The 23,885-nt window shown below is 31.3% G+C and overlaps 1 protein-coding gene and 3 long non-coding RNA genes across 4 annotated transcripts in view; all 4 read left to right on the forward strand.

Moving 5' to 3' along the window:
• The window catches only part of LOC310741547 (uncharacterized protein), an 80,781-nt gene that overhangs the window by 48,269 nt on the left and 8,627 nt on the right, over positions 1-23,885 (forward strand). Inside the window, exons 31-55 of the mRNA XM_083569469.1 lie at positions 2,999-3,172; positions 3,489-3,521; positions 3,631-3,765; positions 4,367-4,540; positions 4,836-4,868; positions 13,024-13,158; positions 14,003-14,176; positions 14,473-14,505; positions 14,631-14,765; positions 15,612-15,785; positions 16,081-16,113; positions 16,239-16,373; positions 17,219-17,392; positions 17,688-17,720; positions 17,846-17,980; positions 18,827-19,000; positions 19,296-19,328; positions 19,454-19,588; positions 20,433-20,606; positions 20,902-20,934; positions 21,060-21,194; positions 22,042-22,215; positions 22,511-22,543; positions 22,669-22,803; positions 23,649-23,822. Coding sequence (XP_083425595.1) covers positions 2,999-3,172; positions 3,489-3,521; positions 3,631-3,765; positions 4,367-4,540; positions 4,836-4,868; positions 13,024-13,158; positions 14,003-14,176; positions 14,473-14,505; positions 14,631-14,765; positions 15,612-15,785; positions 16,081-16,113; positions 16,239-16,373; positions 17,219-17,392; positions 17,688-17,720; positions 17,846-17,980; positions 18,827-19,000; positions 19,296-19,328; positions 19,454-19,588; positions 20,433-20,606; positions 20,902-20,934; positions 21,060-21,194; positions 22,042-22,215; positions 22,511-22,543; positions 22,669-22,803; positions 23,649-23,822 — 2,910 coding nt within the window. The remainder of the gene's footprint in view (positions 1-2,998; positions 3,173-3,488; positions 3,522-3,630; positions 3,766-4,366; positions 4,541-4,835; positions 4,869-13,023; positions 13,159-14,002; positions 14,177-14,472; positions 14,506-14,630; positions 14,766-15,611; positions 15,786-16,080; positions 16,114-16,238; positions 16,374-17,218; positions 17,393-17,687; positions 17,721-17,845; positions 17,981-18,826; positions 19,001-19,295; positions 19,329-19,453; positions 19,589-20,432; positions 20,607-20,901; positions 20,935-21,059; positions 21,195-22,041; positions 22,216-22,510; positions 22,544-22,668; positions 22,804-23,648; positions 23,823-23,885) is intronic.
• Positions 4,994-6,475, forward strand: LOC310741251. The gene is made up of 3 exons (XR_014537907.1): positions 4,994-5,128; positions 5,974-6,147; positions 6,443-6,475. It is a non-coding gene; the product is annotated as an uncharacterized lncRNA (long non-coding RNA).
• On the forward strand, positions 6,601-9,278 carry LOC310741240. The gene is made up of 5 exons (XR_014537896.1): positions 6,601-6,735; positions 7,579-7,752; positions 8,048-8,080; positions 8,206-8,340; positions 9,185-9,278. It is a non-coding gene; the product is annotated as an uncharacterized lncRNA (long non-coding RNA).
• Positions 9,834-12,490, forward strand: LOC310741241. The gene is made up of 5 exons (XR_014537897.1): positions 9,834-9,946; positions 10,791-10,964; positions 11,260-11,292; positions 11,418-11,552; positions 12,397-12,490. It is a non-coding gene; the product is annotated as an uncharacterized lncRNA (long non-coding RNA).

The raw sequence follows: 23,885 nt of genomic DNA on the forward strand, positions 1-23,885 counted from the left end.
TTGGTTTAATTTTATTCAGACTTGTTCTTCACTTCGCCTCTACTCATTTGGTCTTGTCTCTAGTAATGGTCATGGACTTTACAAAGGTTGTCTTGACCACAATAATAGGAAAGGCGAGTGTCTGGTCTCTTCACAAAACGAATACAAACAGGCTGACTGGACTTTCCAGATTTCATTTCCTGAATACTGTATCCTATTTAGAACATTGTTATAGCTAGACATACTTGTTTTTCACTCATCGTCTGTATGAAAATACAGAAGACTTAAGAGGCCATGCATTATAATATTTTTTCTTCCTTGTTTTTTCATGATCACAACTTATTTTTCTTATGATCTCGATGCTGCTGCCTCTAAAACATGCTTTAATGCCAAATACACAGAAAAATAAGTACAGATCACGAGGAAACAATGTTTATGTCAAGATCATGAGAACCTAAAGAGTAACTCATATAATGCAGTTTCTCAAAGTCAGTATGTTTCATGATTTTCATGATAAATCTCCATGTCGATTACTTCTTTCAAAGAAGAAGTATGCAGTCATCAGTTGCAATTACATAAGAGCGCATTTCTGTTGAGTTATATAAAGTTTTCCATGCAAGTTTTTTCAGTTCTATACACTACATTTCTTTAAGTGGATGGTACAGCTGCACAAAGTGAGCTGTTAGTAATTACTGAGAGCGGTGACTTAAACAACCAGTTCCTTTCTGACAGTGTTCCAGCATGTCTGGTTTAAAAGGTTCAGTTTAACCTTCAGAGCAATGTGCTGTTGGGTTTTACTTTTGCCTTTCTTACTAGCTTTAATTATACCTCTAATTGACTGTAAAGTTTGAGGGAGGTGGAGAGACAATTTTTTATTAATAATAATCATGCAATTGCAGTTGAAATTCAGGTAAAACCAAACCGACATCCAATCCCTATTATGCAATTCAAGGTGGAATAGACAAATGATAAAACTTGTACAAAACTGGAAAACAAAACACAAACTTAGCTTAGATACAAATAGAAAGGTTTATAAATGCAATAAAAAAAGCAATACTTAAATGAATATCAGATAAGAGTTCTACTAGTCCAAGAATTGCCTTGCTTTTGAGTAATAGTTCACCCTGGTGGTATGGGGAAGAATTGTAAGGTGAGATCAGAATAATCGAGCTGAAACCAAGACTGTTATTGTCAATTCCAAGACCAGGATTAGCGAAATCAAGTAAAAACAGTGGATTAAGGATAATATGGATGTGTATTGAATTCAAATGAATGCAGGACTAAGATCAAGACCAAAAAAAAAGAATCCTTTTTGAGGCAAGGCCTTCATTTTAAATTAGCAGGCTTCATTCATATCAAATTACAACTTGATTAGACAACAAATAATCGTAGGTTAGTTCACAGTTTAATAGATCATTAATTTTTTGTAACTATGATGCTTTAGATATGGCACATAATTTCTAACTGCTCAGTGAGCCTTCAACACTAGTGAGCATTGAGGTCATGATAATACATTGGCCAAATGTTTTGCCCTCTCAGTCAGTAAGGAATTTTAGGTTATGATGGTAACAGATTAATAATAATCTGTCTTAACTTTAATATGATTGCTGTGCTGATGTACAAGAACTTTGGTGCTGTACTACCACATGCAGACCACTTTGTCCATGCAGTCAATTCTGATTGAATCATTCTTAATGAAGTCAAATGTTTTTTTTAATGGAAAATACTTCAACATACATGCAGTCTAGGCTCCAGCTTCTCATGTCCAGACAACAATAGATAATCTTTTAAAGAATTGAGTGGATGACCAGCTTTAGAAATAATGATGCTGGGAGGTTGGAATGGACCTAGAAATTAAATAAAACATCTACTGATGTAAAATAATATTTTATACATTTGTGAAATTAATTTCTTAAAAACATTTTACAAACATGTATACATTTTTTTTTTATCTTTACTTTGTTTTACAGTGATAAGATCGGAAATTGTCCTGAGATTTGTTGCCATCTTGCTTATTTACATGCAAGTGGTGAGATCACAAGAATTTTTGGAAATTTCAGACATGATTGTAGAGGTAATATTTCAAAATTTCTTGTCACACATTGTCAAGTTTTCAAGATTTCTCAATACAAAGTATAGAGACAAAAGAGTCTAAATAATCAGCAGATTTGAATAGGTTATAGACGTTTTGAAAATGATTTCAAATGTAAAAGATTAAAGAAACATATAAACTGATTCATTTATAAATTCCTGAGCTTCCTTAATAATATTATTTGTAACTATCTAAATTCTGAAGTAAAATCTAGAAAGTAAAATAAGATACTTCTATTGTAAATTTAAAATAATTTTCAATCTAAAAATGATTATTACACCAACAATTACTATGCAACGTTATGCCTAATTATTATCTTTTTCCCGCCAATAAAATTCAGTTTAGTTACACAGAGGGACAAACACATCATTTAAGGGAAAAACGAGATGGTAAATAAAATTTCATCAAAGTTATGTTTAAACATCCTGCTTTAAGATTATGATGTATTTGTCTGTTTTATTTTTATTTTTTCTAATATTTGTTACCTAAATAACAAAATCACATGATTTATTTCCAGTGAACACAGTGAATACCAATATGACACAATACATGATAATCATTGAGGTGAATGTGTCACAAGCAATTTATGACCAAATCAGATTATCACTGCAGTCCATGACTTCTTTGCAAATTGACAACACCACAGAAATCGACAGCTTTAATATTACAACAGGTAAAATATGTGTCTGAATCTAAGTTATATGTTTCATGCTGTAAGATATTTTACACTATGCTAAATGAACCAATCCCAGCTGGGTTTAGATCACATGATATTCTCCATTCTATCATTATCATTGTACATTGTACAAGTACTGTGAGCATAATGTGACACACTCATAACTAATGTTTTTAAAGTCTGCTTTACGAACACATCCAACACAAACAAAATTACAAATACAAATGAATTAATATTTTTTCATTCCACAGTGTGCAGTTTGAATAATACTGAATATCAGTGTAGGTGTAAGGATCAGTATTTCTGGCCATGCGAAAAATGTACAACATATGGTTCTTGTGATACCATCGCCAATACCACATGTGGCTGCATTAATGCTCTACCAAATGATGGGCAGTTCTGTGAACCAATCAGTGAGCTGACTAGTAAGTATTATATGAAACATGAACAATGATCATGACTGATGGATGCTCTTACAATACCTTATTAACATAAAATGATCACAGTTAAATTCTAAATGTGTTGAACACCAGATCATCAAGATCACTTGATTATATAAACGAATACTCAAAATATAAGGGTCAATAGTGAGTTATAATAAAGATATTAATTTGCACTAGGTCTTCTTCTTTATATAATACTCAGCATGTTTGAAGTATTTACCTAATATGTCTAACTGAGAATGGGTTAAATAAATGGTATTTTTTAGTGCTTTTATTAATTATATGATTTTTTTTATAGATAACTCTGCATGTCCAGTTGTTTCTCTCCCAGGTAAAAATAAAGCGATAACTACAAAATATGTTGCCAGGGTTTCTGTATATTTTAAAATGTTGGATATTATGTTATATTTATGTACAACTACTTTCTACCTTTCTCTCAGTTGATTATCTGATTGAGATTAATATTGGCACAGTTGATGCAGCATTACTCAATCAACTGAGAAACCTTTCATCAACATCCAGTTTCTCCTTGATAAATAATAACATATTTATCTATGAAGTGAACATCACTACAGGTAACTGACATTTACATTTCTGTTAATTGCTCTTCATGCATTTTTTGTTAAAAGACTGGGGCATGTACCCTGCTCAGTCATAGCATTAAATCAGCCTGTTCAGAATTGTAAAATTCCCACTTGTATTACCAAAACAGCATTGATCCATCAAAGCATGGACACCACAAGACCTCTTATGGTGTGCTGAGGTTTCTGTGACCAAGTCGGTAGTAGTAGATTCTTTATGTCTTTTGTGCTGTTCGGTTGAAATCCATGGACCAGACTTGTTTGTCCAGCACATCACAGGCCACTACTATTAGGGAATATAGTTAATATATTTTGTGTAGATGGTATGCGTTTAAACAAAATCTACATGAATGCAAAGAACCCAGAGCATCTCATTACCGGTGTTGATCTGGACCAACTTATCAATTTAAAGAACTTGCTGCCAAATATATCCCAGCCATGTCATGTCACATGTTATGAAGTTTTAAAGTTATGGCTGATTGGTTTACATCTCTAAAGTACTTAAAAAACAAACAAACAAACAAACAAACAAACAAACAAACAAACAAACAAACAAACAAACAAACTCAGCATGTTTTTCTATGTTTATCTACAGTGTGCAGTTTGAATGATACTGAATATCAGTGCAAGTGTGAGGATCAGTATTTCTGGCCATGTGAAAAGTGCAAACAATATGGATCCTGTAATAACGTCACCAGTTCTTCATGTGGCTGCATCAACGCTTTCCCAAATGATGGACAATTCTGCCAACCAAACTCTGAGCTTATTAGTATGTATGAAATGTCATACAATACATAAATATGTCTAACTAAAGCTGGTTTATTACTTTAATAGTATACAACTATAGCTATTAATGGTAAAAACATATATAGAGGTTTTGCTTGATATAAATTATTATGTAAATAGGCATGCTAAATATGTATATCTACACAGATTGCAAAAAAATTATCTTCATATTTGACAAGTTTTTTAATTAAAAATTCTAATCAAAATGTTTACAGTCCGTTTAAATTCAAATTTTTTTTCATCCGTTTTTTATGATGTTAATGATTTACTTTATATAGGTAATGCTACATGTCCAGTTAAAATACCCACAGGTAAAACTGCAACAATATCTATTATAAGATGTAAACATTTTGACAAGTCTTTCAAATGATTGTTCTTTTGTTAATATTATACTTTTTCTATATAATGATACAACATTTTTTCCCCATTTCCTCAGTTGATTATCTGGTAGAGGTTGAGATTGATGCAGCAGATATAGCAGTCCTGAATCTACTGAGGAACAATTTAACAACATTCATTAACTCTATAATAGATAATAACTTTCACATCATGGAAATAAACATCACTACAGGTAACTGACTTCTCAGATTTATTTTACTACTGATTTGTTGTTTTGTAAAAAGGTCACTACATTACAAGAAAAGTTTTCTTTTTTTCTCACTAACTACAGTACACACCTCTTCCTGTCTAACTCTGCTGCTAACTTACTCTAGTGATTTATTAATTTATATTATTTTGTAAAAAGGTCACTTCATTAAAAATAAAGTTTTTGTATTGTTTCGCAAAATTCACACCTGTTTTTTTTTTTTTTTTATCTAGATGTTAAAATCTCTTTTATTCATTATGTCGCCACCCAGTGGTCAATAAATCAAACAAATATATTACAGTGGTACCCCGCTTATCGACCGGCTCGGACATCAACCTTTTCGCTTAGAGAACAGTTTTTCGACCAAAATTTGCGCCCGCTGAACGACCAAATGTCCGCTTATCAAGCTTTTTTTTACCTTCCACCTTCGTGGAGAGAGCATCTATCGTAAATTAAACTTCGGTTTGTGAACAATAAAGTGTTATTTAGTGGTCAATATAACAATTTAGTGTGTGTATATTGTATATTGCGTGTACATTCGCTCTTCGACCTTTTCGCATTTCGACCGGTTATAAGGAACGGATTAAGGTCGATAAGCCGGGTACCACTGTATATCCATGAATAGCTCCAAAAATAAACCCATCTCTTATATGTAGATTATTGCTGACTCATTTTGTTTTGTTTTTTTATAACTGCATACACTATACAGTATCTAAGACATGCCAATGACCTACATTTAATTATTTCTCAAATTCAAATAGAAAATATATTTTTAAATCACAGCATTGTTTTATTAATATTTGATCCCAGCATGATTTTCTATTTAACAGTGTGCAGTTTGAATGATACTGAATATCAGTGCAAGTGTGAGGATCAGTATTTCTGGCCATGTGAAAAGTGCAAACAATATGGATCCTGTAATAACGTCACCAGTTCTTCATGTGGCTGCATCAACGCTTTCCCAAATGATGGACAATTCTGCCAACCAAACTCTGAGCTTATTAGTATGTATGAAATGTCATACAATACATAAATATGTCTAACTAAAGCTGGTTTATTACTTTAATAGTACACAACTATAGCTATTAATGGTAAATACATATATAGAGGTTTTGCTTGATATAAATTATTATGTAAATAGGCATGCTAAATATGTATATCTACACAGATTGCAAAAAAATTATCTTCATATTTGACAAGTTTTTAAATTAAAAATTCTAATCAAAATGTTTACAGTCCGTTTAAATTCGAATTTTTTTTCATCCGTTTTTTATGATGTTAATGATTTACTTTATATAGGTAATGCTACATGTCCAGTTAAAATACCCACAGGTAAAACTGCAACAATATCTATTATAAGATGTAAACATTTTGACAAGTCTTTCAAATGATTGTTCTTTTGTTAATATTATACTTTTTCTATATAATGATACAACATTTTTTCCCCATTTCCTCAGTTGATTATCTGGTAGAGGTTGAGATTGATGCAGCAGATATAGCAGTCCTGAATCTACTGAGGAGCAATTTAACAACATTCATTAACTCTATAATAGATAATAACTTTCACATCATGGAAATAAACATCACTACAGGTAACTGACTTCTCAGATTTATTTTACTACTGATTTGTTGTTTTGTAAAAAGCTCACTACATTACAAGAAAAGTTTTCTTTTTTTCTCACTAACTACAGTACACACCTCTTCCTGTCTAACTCTGCTGCTAACTTACTCTAGTGATTTATTATTATATATTATTTTGTAAAAAGGTCACTTCATTAAAAATAACGTTTTTGTATTGTTTCGCAAAATTCACACCTGTTTTTTTTTTTTTTATCTAGACATTAAAATCTCTTTTATTCATTATGTCGCCACCCAGTGGTCAATAAATCAAACAAATATATTACAGTGGTACCCCGCTTATCGACCGGCTCGGACATCAACCTTTTCGCTTAGAGAACAGTTTTTCGACCAAAATTTGCGCCCGCTGAACGACCAAATGTCCGCTTATCAAGCTTTTTTTTACCTTCCACCTTCGTGGAGAGAGCATCTATCGTAAATTAAACTTCGGTTTGTGAACAATAAAGTGTTATTTAGTGGTCAATATAACAATTTAGTGTGTGTATATTGTATATTGCGTGTACATTCGCTCTTCGACCTTTTCACATTTCGACCGGTTATAAGGAACGGATTAAGGTCGATAAGCCGGGTACCACTGTATATCCATGAATAGCTCCAAAAATAAACCCATCTCTTATATGTAGATTATTGCTGACTCATTTTGTTTTGTTTTTTTATAACTGCATACACTATACAGTATCTAAGACATGCCAATGACCTACATTTAATTATTTCTCAAATTCAAATAGAAAATATATTTTAAAATCACAGCATTGTTTGATTAATATTTGATCCCAGCATGATTTTCTATTTAACAGTGTGCAGTTTGAATGATACTGAATATCAGTGCAAGTGTGAGGATCAGTATTTCTGGCCATGTGAAAAGTGCAAACAATATGGATCCTGTAATAACGTCACCAGTTCTTCATGTGGCTGCATCAACGCTTTCCCAAATGATGGACAATTCTGCCAACCAAACTCTGAGCTTATTAGTATGTATGAAATGTCATACAATACATAAATATGTCTAACTAAAGCTGGTTTATTACTTTAATAGTACACAACTATAGCTATTAATGGTAAATACATATATAGAGGTTTTGCTTGATATAAATTATTATGTAAATAGGCATGCTAAATATGTATATCTACACAGATTGCAAAAAAATTATCTTCATATTTGACAAGTTTTTAAATTAAAAATTCTAATCAAAATGTTTACAGTCCGTTTAAATTCGAATTTTTTTTCATCCGTTTTTTATGATGTTAATGATTTACTTTATATAGGTAATGCTACATGTCCAGTTAAAATACCCACAGGTAAAACTGCAACAATATCTATTATAAGATGTAAACATTTTGACAAGTCTTTCAAATGATTGTTCTTTTGTTAATATTATACTTTTTCTATATAATGATACAACATTTTTTCCCCATTTCCTCAGTTGATTATCTGGTTGAGGTTGAGATTGATGCAGCAGATATAGCAGTCCTGAATCTACTGAGGAGCAATTTAACAACATTCATTAACTCTATAATAGATAATAACTTTCACATCATGGAAATAAACATCACTACAGGTAACTGACTTCTCAGATTTATTTTACTACTGATTTGTTGTTTTGTAAAAAGGTCACTACATTACAAGAAAAGTTTTCTTTTTTTCTCACTAACTACAGTACACACCTCTTCCTGTCTAACTCTGCTGCTAACTTACTCTAGTGATTTATTATTATATATTATTTTGTAAAAAGGTCACTTCATTAAAAATAAAGTTTTTGTATTGTTTCGCAAAATTCACACCTGTTTTTTTTTTTTTTTATCTAGACATTAAAATCTCTTTTATTCATTATGTCGCCACCCAGTGGTCAATAAATCAAACAAATATATTACAGTGGTACCCCACTTATCGACCGGCTCGGACATCAACCTTTTCGCTTAGAGAACAGTTTTTCGACCAAAATTTGCGCCCGCTGAACGACCAAATGTCCGCTTATCAAGCTTTTTTTTACCTTCCACCTTCGTGGAGAGAGCATCTATCGTAAATTAAACTTCGGTTTGTGAACAATAAAGTGTTATTTAGTGGTCAATATAACAATTTAGTGTGTGTATATTGTATATTGCGTGTACATTCGCTCTTCGACCTTTTCACATTTCGACCGGTTATAAGGAACGGATTAAGGTCGATAAGCCGGGTACCACTGTATATCCATGAATAGCTCCAAAAATAAACCCATCTCTTATATGTAGATTATTGCTGACTCATTTTGTTTTGTTTTTTTATAACTGCATACACTATACAGTATCTAAGACATGCCAATGACCTACATTTAATTATTTCTCAAATTCAAATAGAAAATATATTTTTAAATCACAGCATTGTTTTATTAATATTTGATCCCAGCATGATTTTCTATTTAACAGTGTGCAGTTTGAATGATACTGAATATCAGTGCAAGTGTGAGGATCAGTATTTCTGGCCATGTGAAAAGTGCAAACAATATGGATCCTGTAATAACATCACTAGTTCTTCATGTGGCTGCATCAACGCTTTCCCAAATGATGGACAATTCTGCCAACCAAACTCTGAGCTTATTAGTATGTATGAAATGTCATACAATACATAAATATGTCTAACTAAAGCTGGTTTATTACTTTAATAGTACACAACTATAGCTATTAATGGTAAATACATATATAGAGGTTTTGCTTGATATAAATTATTATGTAAATAGGCATGCTAAATATGTATATCTACACAGATTGCAAAAAAATTATCTTCATATTTGACAAGTTTTTTAATTAAAAATTCTAATCAAAATGTTTACAGTCCGTTTAAATTCAAATTTTTTTTCATCCGTTTTTTATGATGTTAATGATTTACTTTATATAGGTAATGCTACATGTCCAGTTAAAATACCCACAGGTAAAACTGCAACAATATCTATTATAAGATGTAAACATTTTGACAAGTCTTTCAAATGATTGTTCTTTTGTTAATATTATACTTTTTCTATATAATGATACAACATTTTTTCCCCATTTCCTCAGTTGATTATCTGGTAGAGGTTGAGATTGAAGCAGCAGATATAGCAGTCCTGAATCTACTGAGGAACAATTTAACAACATTCATTAACTCTATAATAGATAATAACTTTCACATCATGGAAATAAACATCACTACAGGTAACTGACTTCTCAGATTTATTTTACTACTGATTTGTTGTTTTGTAAAAAGGTCAATACATTACAAGAAAAGTTTTCTTTTTTTCTCACTAACTACAGTACACACCTCTTCCTGTCTAACTCTGCTGCTAACTTACTCTAGTGATTTATTATTATATATTATTTTGTAAAAAGGTCACTTCATTAAAAATAAAGTTTTTGTATTGTTTCGCAAAATTCACACCTGTTTTTTTTTTTTTTTATCTAGATGTTAAAATCTCTTTTATTCATTATGTCGCCACCCAGTGGTCAATAAATCAAACAAATATATTACAGTGGTACCCCGCTTATCGACCGGCTCGGACATCAACCTTTTCGCTTAGAGAACAGTTTTTCGACCAAAATTTGCGCCCGCTGAACGACCAAATGTCCGCTTATCAAGCTTTTTTTTACCTTCCACCTTCGTGGAGAGAGCATCTATCGTAAATTAAACTTCGGTTTGTGAACAATAAAGTGTTATTTAGTGGTCAATATAACAATTTAGTGTGTGTATATTGTATATTGCGTGTACATTCGCTCTTCGACCTTTTCACATTTCGACCGGTTATAAGGAACGGATTAAGGTCGATAAGCCGGGTACCACTGTATATCCATGAATAGCTCCAAAAATAAACCCATCTCTTATATGTAGATTATTGCTGACGCATTTTGTTTTGTTTTTTTATAACTGCATACACTATACAGTATCTAAGACATGCCAATGAACTACATTTAATTATTTCTCAAATTCAAATAGAAAATATATTTTTAAATCACAGCATTGTTTTATTAATATTTGATCCCAGCATGATTTTCTATTTAACAGTGTGCAGTTTGAATGATACTGAATATCAGTGCAAGTGTGAGGATCAGTATTTCTGGCCATGTGAAAAGTGCAAACAATATGGATCCTGTAATAACGTCACCAGTTCTTCATGTGGCTGCATCAACGCTTTCCCAAATGATGGACAATTCTGCCAACCAAACTCTGAGCTTATTAGTATGTATGAAATGTCATACAATACATAAATATGTCTAACTAAAGCTGGTTTATTACTTTAATAGTACACAACTATAGCTATTAATGGTAAATACATATATAGAGGTTTTGCTTGATATAAATTATTATGTAAATAGGCATGCTAAATATGTATATCTACACAGATTGCAAAAAAATTATCTTCATATTTGACAAGTTTTTAAATTAAAAATTCTAATCAAAATGTTTACAGTCCGTTTAAATTCGAATTTTTTTTCATCCGTTTTTTATGATGTTAATGATTTACTTTATATAGGTAATGCTACATGTCCAGTTAAAATACCCACAGGTAAAACTGCAACAATATCTATTATAAGATGTAAACATTTTGACAAGTCTTTCAAATGATTGTTCTTTTGTTAATATTATACTTTTTCTATATAATGATACAACATTTTTTCCCCATTTCCTCAGTTGATTATCTGGTTGAGGTTGAGATTGATGCAGCAGATATAGCAGTCCTGAATCTACTGAGGAGCAATTTAACAACATTCATTAACTCTATAATAGATAATAACTTTCACATCATGGAAATAAACATCACTACAGGTAACTGACTTCTCAGATTTATTTTACTACTGATTTGTTGTTTTGTAAAAAGGTCACTACATTACAAGAAAAGTTTTCTTTTTTTCTCACTAACTACAGTACACACCTCTTCCTGTCTAACTCTGCTGCTAACTTACTCTAGTGATTTATTATTATATATTATTTTGTAAAAAGGTCACTTCATTAAAAATAAAGTTTTTGTATTGTTTCGCAAAATTCACACCTGTTTTTTTTTTTTTTTATCTAGACATTAAAATCTCTTTTATTCATTATGTCGCCACCCAGTGGTCAATAAATCAAACAAATATATTACAGTGGTACCCCACTTATCGACCGGCTCGGACATCAACCTTTTCGCTTAGAGAACAGTTTTTCGACCAAAATTTGCGCCCGCTGAACGACCAAATGTCCGCTTATCAAGCTTTTTTTTACCTTCCACCTTCGTGGAGAGAGCATCTATCGTAAATTAAACTTCGGTTTGTGAACAATAAAGTGTTATTTAGTGGTCAATATAACAATTTAGTGTGTGTATATTGTATATTGCGTGTACATTCGCTCTTCGACCTTTTCACATTTCGACCGGTTATAAGGAACGGATTAAGGTCGATAAGCCGGGTACCACTGTATATCCATGAATAGCTCCAAAAATAAACCCATCTCTTATATGTAGATTATTGCTGACTCATTTTGTTTTGTTTTTTTATAACTGCATACACTATACAGTATCTAAGACATGCCAATGACCTACATTTAATTATTTCTCAAATTCAAATAGAAAATATATTTTTAAATCACAGCATTGTTTTATTAATATTTGATCCCAGCATGATTTTCTATTTAACAGTGTGCAGTTTGAATGATACTGAATATCAGTGCAAGTGTGAGGATCAGTATTTCTGGCCATGTGAAAAGTGCAAACAATATGGATCCTGTAATAACATCACTAGTTCTTCATGTGGCTGCATCAACGCTTTCCCAAATGATGGACAATTCTGCCAACCAAACTCTGAGCTTATTAGTATGTATGAAATGTCATACAATACATAAATATGTCTAACTAAAGCTGGTTTATTACTTTAATAGTACACAACTATAGCTATTAATGGTAAATACATATATAGAGGTTTTGCTTGATATAAATTATTATGTAAATAGGCATGCTAAATATGTATATCTACACAGATTGCAAAAAAATTATCTTCATATTTGACAAGTTTTTTAATTAAAAATTCTAATCAAAATGTTTACAGTCCGTTTAAATTCAAATTTTTTTTCATCCGTTTTTTATGATGTTAATGATTTACTTTATATAGGTAATGCTACATGTCCAGTTAAAATACCCACAGGTAAAACTGCAACAATATCTATTATAAGATGTAAACATTTTGACAAGTCTTTCAAATGATTGTTCTTTTGTTAATATTATACTTTTTCTATATAATGATACAACATTTTTTCCCCATTTCCTCAGTTGATTATCTGGTAGAGGTTGAGATTGAAGCAGCAGATATAGCAGTCCTGAATCTACTGAGGAACAATTTAACAACATTCATTAACTCTATAATAGATAATAACTTTCACATCATGGAAATAAACATCACTACAGGTAACTGACTTCTCAGATTTATTTTACTACTGATTTGTTGTTTTGTAAAAAGGTCAATACATTACAAGAAAAGTTTTCTTTTTTTCTCACTAACTACAGTACACACCTCTTCCTGTCTAACTCTGCTGCTAACTTACTCTAGTGATTTATTATTATATATTATTTTGTAAAAAGGTCACTTCATTAAAAATAAAGTTTTTGTATTGTTTCGCAAAATTCACACCTGTTTTTTTTTTTTTTTATCTAGATGTTAAAATCTCTTTTATTCATTATGTCGCCACCCAGTGGTCAATAAATCAAACAAATATATTACAGTGGTACCCCGCTTATCGACCGGCTCGGACATCAACCTTTTCGCTTAGAGAACAGTTTTTCGACCAAAATTTGCGCCCGCTGAACGACCAAATGTCCGCTTATCAAGCTTTTTTTTACCTTCCACCTTCGTGGAGAGAGCATCTATCGTAAATTAAACTTCGGTTTGTGAACAATAAAGTGTTATTTAGTGGTCAATATAACAATTTAGTGTGTGTATATTGTATATTGCGTGTACATTCGCTCTTCGACCTTTTCACATTTCGACCGGTTATAAGGAACGGATTAAGGTCGATAAGCCGGGTACCACTGTATATCCATGAATAGCTCCAAAAATAAACCCATCTCTTATATGTAGATTATTGCTGACGCATTTTGTTTTGTTTTTTTATAACTGCATACACTATACAGTATCTAAGACATGCCAATGAACTACATTTAATTATTTCTCAAATTCAAATAGAAAATATATTTTTAAATCACAGCATTGTTTTATTAATATTTGATCCCAGCATGATTTTCTATTTAACAGTGTGCAGTTTGAATGATACTGAATATCAGTGCAAGTGTGAGGATCAGTATTTCTGGCCATGTGAAAAGTGCAAACAATATGGATCCTGTAATAACGTCACCAGTTCTTCATGTGGCTGCATCAACGCTTTCCCAAATGATGGACAATTCTGCCAACCAAACTCTGAGCTTATTAGTATGTATGAAATGTCATACAATACATAAATATGTCTAACTAAAGCTGGTTTATTACTTTAATAGTACACAACTATAGCTATTAATGGTAAATACATATATAGAGGTTTTGCTTGATATAAATTATTATGTAAATAGGCATGCTAAATATGTATATCTACACAGATTGCAAAAAAATTATCTTCATATTTGACAAGTTTTTTAATTAAAAATTCTAATCAAAATGTTTACAGTCCGTTTAAATTCAAATTTTTTTTCATCCGTTTTTTTATGATGTTAATGATTTACTTTATATAGGTAATGCTACATGTCCAGTTAAAATACCCACAGGTAAAACTGCAACAATATCTATTATAAGATGTAAACATTTTGACAAGTCTTTCAAATGATTGTTCTTTTGTTAATATTATACTTTTTCTATATAATGATACAACATTTTTTCCCCATTTCCTCAGTTGATTATCTGGTTGAGGTTGAGATTGAAGCAGCAGATATAGCAGTCCTGAATCTACTGAGGAACAATTTAACAACATTCATTAACTCTATAATAGATAATAACTTTCACATCATGGAAATTAACATCACTACAGGTAACTGACTTCTCAGATTTATTTTACTACTGATTTGTTGTTTTGTAAAAAGGTCACTACATTACAAGAAAAGTTTTCTTTTTTTCTCACTAACTACAGTACACACCTCTTCCTGTCTAACTCTGCTGCTAACTTACTCTAGTGATTTATTATTATATATTATTTTGTAAAAAGGTCACTTCATTAAAAATAAAGTTTTTGTATTGTTTCGCAAAATTCACACCTGTTTTTTTTTTTTTTTTTATCTAGATGTTAAAATCTCTTTTATTCATTATGTCGCCACCCAGTGGTCAATAAATCAAACAAATATATTACAGTGGTACCCCGCTTATCGACCGGCTCGGACATCAACCTTTTCGCTTAGAGAACAGTTTTTCGACCAAAATTTGCGCCCGCTGAAAGACCAAATGTCCGCTTATAGACCTTTTTTTTACCTTCCACCTTCGTGGAGAGAGCATCTATCGTAAATTAAACTTCGGTTTGTGAACAATAAAGTGTTATTTAGTGGTCAATATAACAATTTAGTGTGTGTATATTGTATATTGCGTGTACATTCGCTCTTCGACCTTTTCACATTTCGACCGGTTATAAGGAACGGATTAAGGTCGATAAGCCGGGTACCACTGTATATCCATAAATAGCTCCAAAAATAAACCCATCTCTTATATGTAGATTATTGCTGACTCATTTTGTTTTGTTTTTTTATAACTGCATACACTATACAGTATCTAAGACATGCCAATGACCTACATTTAATTATTTCTTAAATTCAATTAGAAAATATATTTTAAAATCACAGCATTGTTTTATTAATATTTGATCTCTGCATGATTTTCTATTCTACAGTGTGCAGTTTGAATGATACTGAATATCAGTGCAAGTGTGAGGATCAGTATTTCTGGCCATGTGAAAAGTGCAAACAATATGGATCCTGTAATAACGTCACCAGTTCTTCATGTGGCTGCATCAACGCTTTCCCAAATGATGGACAATTCTGCCAACCAAACTCTGAGCTTATTAGTATGTATGAAATGTCATACAATACATAAATATGTCTAACTAAAGCTGGTTTATTACTTTAATAGTATACAACTATAGCTATTAAAGGTAAATACATATATAGAGGTTTTGCTTGATATAAATTATTATGTAATTAGGCATGCTAAATATGTATATCTACACAGATTGCAAGAAAATTATCTTCATATTTGACAAGTTTTTAAATTAAAAATTCTAATCAAAATGTTTACAGTCCGTTTAAATTCGAATTTTTTTTCATCCGTTTTTTATGATGTTAATGATTTACTTTATATAGGTAATGCTACATGTCCAGTTAAAATACCCACAGGTAAAACTGCAACAATATCTATTATAAGATGTAAACATTTTGACAAGTCTTTCAAATGATTGTTCTTTTGTTAATATTATACTTTTTCTATATAATGATACAACATTTTTTCCCCATTTCCTCAGTTGATTATCTGGTTGAGGTTGAGATTGATGCAGCAGATATAGCAGTCCTGAATCTACTGAGGAGCAATTTAACAACATTCATTAACTCTATAATAGATAATAACTTTCACATCATGGAAATAAACATCACTACAGGTAACTGACTTCTCAGATTTATTTTACTACTGATTTGTTGTTTTGTAAAAAGGTCACTACATTACAAGAAAAGTTTTCTTTTTTTCTCACTAACTACAGTACACACCTCTTCCTGTCTAACTCTGCTGCTAACTTACTCTAGTGATTTATTATTATATATTATTTTGTAAAAAGGTCACTTCATTAAAAATAAAGTTTTTGTATTGTTTCGCAAAATTCACACCTGTTTTTTTTTTTTTTTTATCTAGATGTTAAAATCTCTTTTATTCATTATGTCGCCACCCAGTGGTCAATAAATCAAACAAATATATTACAGTGGTACCCCGCTTATCGACCGGCTCGGACATCAACCTTTTCGCTTAGAGAACAGTTTTTCGACCAAAATTTGCGCCCGCTGAACGACCAAATGTCCGCTTATCAAGCTTTTTTTTACCTTCCACCTTCGTGGAGAGAGCATCTATCGTAAATTAAACTTCGGTTTGTGAACAATAAAGTGTTATTTAGTGGTCAATATAACAATTTAGTGTGTGTATATTGTATATTGCGTGTACATTCGCTCTTCGACCTTTTCACATTTCGACCGGTTATAAGGAACGGATTAAGGTCGATAAGCCGGGTACCACTGTATATCCATGAATAGCTCCAAAAATAAACCCATCTCTTATATGTAGATTATTGCTGACTCATTTTGTTTTGTTTTTTTATAACTGCATACACTATACAGTATCTAAGACATGCCAATGACCTACATTTAATTATTTCTCAAATTCAAATAGAAAATATATTTTTAAATCACAGCATTGTTTTATTAATATTTGATCCCAGCATGATTTTCTATTTAACAGTGTGCAGTTTGAATGATACTGAATATCAGTGCAAGTGTGAGGATCAGTATTTCTGGCCATGTGAAAAGTGCAAACAATATGGATCCTGTAATAACGTCACCAGTTCTTCATGTGGCTGCATCAACGCTTTCCCAAATGATGGACAATTCTGCCAACCAAACTCTGAGCTTATTAGTATGTATGAAATGTCATACAATACATAAATATGTCTAACTAAAGCTGGTTTATTACTTTAATAGTACACAACTATAGCTATTAATGGTAAATACATATATAGAGGTTTTGCTTGATATAAATTATTATGTAAATAGGCATGCTAAATATGTATATCTACACAGATTGCAAAAAAATTATCTTCATATTTGACAATTTTTTTAATTAAAAATTCTAATCAAAATGTTTACAGTCCGTTTAAATTCAAATTTTTTTTCATCCGTTTTTTATGATGTTAATGATTTACTTTATATAGGTAATGCTACATGTCCAGTTAAAATACCCACAGGTAAAACTGCAACAATATCTATTATAAGATGTAAACATTTTGACAAGTCTTTCAAATGATTGTTCTTTTGTTAATATTATACTTTTTCTATATAATGATACAACATTTTTTCCCCATTTCCTCAGTTGATTATCTGGTTGAGGTTGAGATTGAAGCAGCAGATATAGCAGTCCTGAATCTACTGAGGAACAATTTAACAACATTCATTAACTCTATAATAGATAATAACTTTCACATCATGGAAATAAACATCACTACAGGTAACTGACTTCTCAGATTTATTTTACTACTGATTTGTTGTTTTGTAAAAAGGTCACTACATTACAAGAAAAGTTTTCTTTTTTTCTCACTAACTACAGTACACACCTCTTCCTGTCTAACTCTGCTGCTAACTTACTCTAGTGATTTATTATTATATATTATTTTGTAAAAAGGTCACTTCATTAAAAATAAAGTTTTTGTATTGTTTCGCAAAATTCACACCTGTTTTTTTTTTTTTTTTTATCTAGATGTTAAAATCTCTTTTATTCATTATGTCGCCACCCAGTGGTCAATAAATCAAACAAATATATTACAGTGGTACCCCGCTTATCGACCGGCTCGGACATCAACCTTTTCGCTTAGAGAACAGTTTTTCGACCAAAATTTGCGCCCGCTGAAAGACCAAATGTCCGCTTATAGACCTTTTTTTTACCTTCCACCTTCGTGGAGAGAGCATCTATCGTAAATTAAACTTCGGTTTGTGAACAATAAAGTGTTATTTAGTGGTCAATATAACAATTTAGTGTGTGTATATTGTATATTGTGTGTACATTCGCTCTTCGACCTTTTCACATTTCGACCGGTTATAAGGAACGGATTAAGGTCGATAAGCCGGGTACCACTGTATATCCATAAATAGCTCCAAAAATAAACCCATCTCTTATATGTAGATTATTGCTGACTCATTTTGTTTTGTTTTTTTATAACTGCATACACTATACAGTATCTAAGACATGCCAATGACCTACATTTAATTATTTCTTAAATTCAATTAGAAAATATATTTTAAAATCACAGCATTGTTTTATTAATATTTGATCTCTGCATGATTTTCTATTCTACAGTGTGCAGTTTGAATGATACTGAATATCAGTGCAAGTGTGAGGATCAGTATTTCTGGCCATGTGAAAAGTGCAAACAATATGGATCCTGTAATAACGTCACCAGTTCTTCATGTGGCTGCATCAACGCTTTCCCAAATGATGGACAATTCTGCCAACCAAACTCTGAGCTTATTAGTATGTATGAAATGTCATACAATACATAAATATGTCTAACTAAAGCTGGTTTATTACTTTAATAGTATACAACTATAGCTATTAAAGGTAAATACATATATAGAGGTTTTGCTTGATATAAATTATTATGTAATTAGGCATGCTAAATATGTATATCTACACAGATTGCAAGAAAATTATCTTCATATTTGACAAGTTTTTAAATTAAAAATTCTAATCAAAATGTTTACAGTCCGTTTAAATTCGAATTTTTTTTCATCCGTTTTTTATGATGTTAATGATTTACTTTATATAGGTAATGCTACATGTCCAGTTAAAATACCCACAGGTAAAACTGCAACAATATCTATTATAAGATGTAAACATTTTGACAAGTCTTTCAAATGATTGTTCTTTTGTTAATATTATACTTTTTCTATATAATGATACAACATTTTTTCCCCATTTCCTCAGTTGATTATCTGGTTGAGGTTGAGATTGATGCAGCAGATATAGCAGTCCTGAATCTACTGAGGAGCAATTTAACAACATTCATTAACTCTATAATAGATAATAACTTTCACATCATGGAAATAAACATCACTACAGGTAACTGACTTCTCAGATTTATTTTACTACTGATTTGTTGTTTTGTAAAAAGGTCACTACATTACAAGAAAAGTTTTCTTTTTTTCTCACTAACTACAGTACACACCTCTTCCTGTCTAACTCTGCTGCTAACTTACTCTAGTGATTTATTATTATATATTATTTTGTAAAAAGGTCACTTCATTAAAAATAAAGTTTTTGTATTGTTTCGCAAAATTCACACCTGTTTTTTTTTTTTTTTTATCTAGATGTTAAAATCTCTTTTATTCATTATGTCGCCACCCAGTGGTCAATAAATCAAACAAATATATTACAGTGGTACCCCGCTTATCGACCGGCTCGGACATCAACCTTTTCGCTTAGAGAACAGTTTTTCGACCAAAATTTGGGCCCGCTGAACGACCAAATGTCCGCTTATCAAGATTTTTTTACCTTCCACCTTCGTGGAGAGAGCATCTATCGTAAATTAAACTTCGGTTTGTGAACAATAAAGTGTTATTTAGTGGTCAATATAACAATTTAGTGTGTGTATATTGTATATTGCGTGTACATTCGCTCTTCGACCTTTTCACATTTCGACCGGTTATAAGGAACGGATTAAGGTCGATAAGCCGGGTACCACTGTATATCCATGAATAGCTCCAAAAATAAACCCATCTCTTATATGTAGATTATTGCTGACTCATTTTGTTTTGTTTTTTTATAACTGCATACACTATACAGTATCTAAGACATGCCAATGACCTACATTTAATTATTTCTCAAATTCAAATAGAAAGTATATTTTTAAATCACAGCATTGTTTTATTAATATTTGATCCCAGCATGATTTTCTATTTAACAGTGTGCAGTTTGAATGATACTGAATATCAGTGCAAGTGTGAGGATCAGTATTTCTGGCCATGTGAAAAGTGCAAACAATATGGATCCTGTAATAACGTCACCAGTTCTTCATGTGGCTGCATCAACGCTTTCCCAAATGATGGACAATTCTGCCAACCAAACTCTGAGCTTATTAGTATGTATGAAATGTCATACAATACATAAATATGTCTAACTAAAGCTGGTTTATTACTTTAATAGTACACAACTATAGCTATTAATGGTAAATACATATATAGAGGTTTTGCTTGATATAAATTATTATGTAAATAGGCATGCTAAATATGTATATCTACACAGATTGCAAAAAAATTATCTTCATATTTGACAATTTTTTTAATTAAAAATTCTAATCAAAATGTTTACAGTCCGTTTAAATTCAAATTTTTTTTCATCCGTTTTTTATGATGTTAATGATTTACTTTATATAGGTAATGCTACATGTCCAGTTAAAATACCCACAGGTAAAACTGCAACAATATCTATTATAAGATGTAAACATTTTGACAAGTCTTTCAAATGATTGTTCTTTTGTTAATATTATACTTTTTCTATATAATGATACAACATTTTTTCCCCATTTCCTCAGTTGATTATCTGGTTGAGGTTGAGATTGAAGCAGCAGATATAGCAGTCCTGAATCTACTGAGGAACAATTTAACAACATTCATTAACTCTATAATAGATAATAACTTTCACATCATGGAAATAAACATCACTACAGGTAACTGACTTCTCAGATTTATTTTACTACTGATTTGTTGTTTTGTAAAAAGGTCACTACATTACAAGAAAAGTTTTCTTTTTTTCTCACTAACTACAGTACACACCTCTTCCTGTCTAACTCTGCTGCTAACTTACTCTAGTGATTTATTATTATATATTATTTTGTAAAAAGGTCACTTCATTAAAAATAAAGTTTTTGTATTGTTTCGCAAAATTCACACCTTTTTTTTTTTTTTTTTTTTATCTAGATGTTAAAATCTCTTTTATTCATTATGTCGCCACCCAGTGGTCAATAAATCAAACAAATATATTACAGTGGTACCCCGCTTATCGACCGGCTCGGACATCAACCTTTTCGCTTAGAGAACAGTTTTTCGACCAAAATTTGCGCCCGCTGAAAGACCAAATGTCCGCTTATAGACCTTTTTTTTACCTTCCACCTTCGTGGAGAGAGCATCTATCGTAAATTAAACTTCGGTTTGTGAACAATAAAGTGTTATTTAGTGGTCAATATAACAATTTAGTGTGTGTATATTGTATATTGCGTGTACATTCGCTCTTCGACCTTTTCACATTTCGACCGGTTATAAGGAACGGATTAAGGTCGATAAGCCGGGTACCACTGTATATCCATAAATAGCTCCAAAAATAAACCCATCTCTTATATGTAGATTATTGCTGACTCATTTTGTTTTGTTTTTTTATAACTGCATACACTATACAGTATCTAAGACATGCCAATGACCTACATTTAATTATTTCTTAAATTCAATTAGAAAATATATTTTAAAATCACAGCATTGTTTTATTAATATTTGATCTCTGCATGATTTTCTATTCTACAGTGTGCAGTTTGAATGATACTGAATATCAGTGCAAGTGTGAGGATCAGTATTTCTGGCCATGTGAAAAGTGCAAACAATATGGATCCTGTAATAACGTCACCAGTTCTTCATGTGGCTGCATCAACGCTTTCCCAAATGATGGACAATTCTGCCAACCAAACTCTGAGCTTATTAGTATGTATGAAATGTCATACAATACATAAATATGTCTAACTAAAGCTGGTTTATTACTTTAATAGTATACAACTATAGCTATTAAAGGTAAATACATATATAGAGGTTTTGCTTGATATAAATTATTATGTAATTAGGCATGCTAAATATGTATATCTACACAGATTGCAAAAAAATTATCTTCATATTTGACAATTTTTTTAATTAAAAATTCTAATCAAAATGTTTACAGTCCGTTTAAATTCAAATTTTTTTTCATCCGTTTTTTATGATGTTAATGATTTACTTTATATAGGTAATGCTACATGTCCAGTTAAAATACCCACAGGTAAAACTGCAACAATATCTATTATAAGATGTAAACATTTTGACAAGTCTTTCAAATGATTGTTCTTTTGTTAATATTATACTTTTTCTATATAATGATACAACATTTTTTCCCCATTTCCTCAGTTGATTATCTGGTTGAGGTTGAGATTGATGCAGCAGATATAGCAGTCCTGAATCTACTGAGGAGCAATTTAACAACATTCATTAACTCTATAATAGATAATAACTTTCACATCATGGAAATAAACATCACTACAGGTAACTGACTTCTCAGATTTATTTTACTACTGATTTGTTGTTTTGTAAAAAGGTCACTACATTACAAGAAAAGTTTTCTTTTTTTCTCACTAACTACAGTACACACCTCTTCCTGTCTAACTCTGCTGCTAACTTACTCTAGTGATTTATTATTATATATTATTTTGTAAAAAGGTCACTTCATTAAAAATAAAGTTTTTGTATTGTTTCGCAAAATTCACACCTGTTTTTTTTTTTTTTTTATCTAGATGTTAAAATCTCTTTTATTCATTATGTCGCCACCCAGTGGTCAATAAATCAAACAAATATATTACAGTGGTACCCCGCTTATCGACCGGCTCGGACATCAACCTTTTCGCTTAGAGAACAGTTTTTCGACCAAAATTTGCGCCCGCTGAACGACCAAATGTCCGCTTATCAAGCTTTTTTTTACCTTCCACCTTCGTGGAGAGAGCATCTATCGTAAATTAAACTTCGGTTTGTGAACAATAAAGTGTTATTTAGTGGTCAATATAACAATTTAGTGTGTGTATATTGTATATTGCGTGTACATTCGCTCTTCGACCTTTTCACATTTCGACCGGTTATAAGGAACGGATTAAGGTCGATAAGCCGGGTACCACTGTATATCCATGAATAGCTCCAAAAATAAACCCATCTCTTATATGTAGATTATTGCTGACTCATTTTGTTTTGTTTTTTTATAACTGCATACACTATACAGTATCTAAGACATGCCAATGACCTACATTTAATTATTTCTCAAATTCAAATAGAAAATATATTTTTAAATCACAGCATTGTTTTATTAATATTTGATCCCAGCATGATTTTCTATTTAACAGTGTGCAGTTTGAATGATACTGAATATCAGTGCAAGTGTGAGGATCAGTATTTCTGGCCATGTGAAAAGTGCAAACAATATGGATCCTGTAATAACGTCACCAGTTCTTCATGTGGCTGCATCAACGCTTTCCCAAATGATGGACAATTCTGCCAACCAAACTCTGAGCTTATTAGTATGTATGAAATGTCATACAATACATAAATATGTCTAACTAAAGCTGGTTTATTACTTTAAT

This window comes from Silurus aristotelis (genome assembly GCF_946808225.1).
Source record: "Silurus aristotelis genome assembly, chromosome: 18".
Taxonomy (NCBI): Eukaryota; Metazoa; Chordata; class Actinopteri; order Siluriformes; family Siluridae; genus Silurus; species Silurus aristotelis.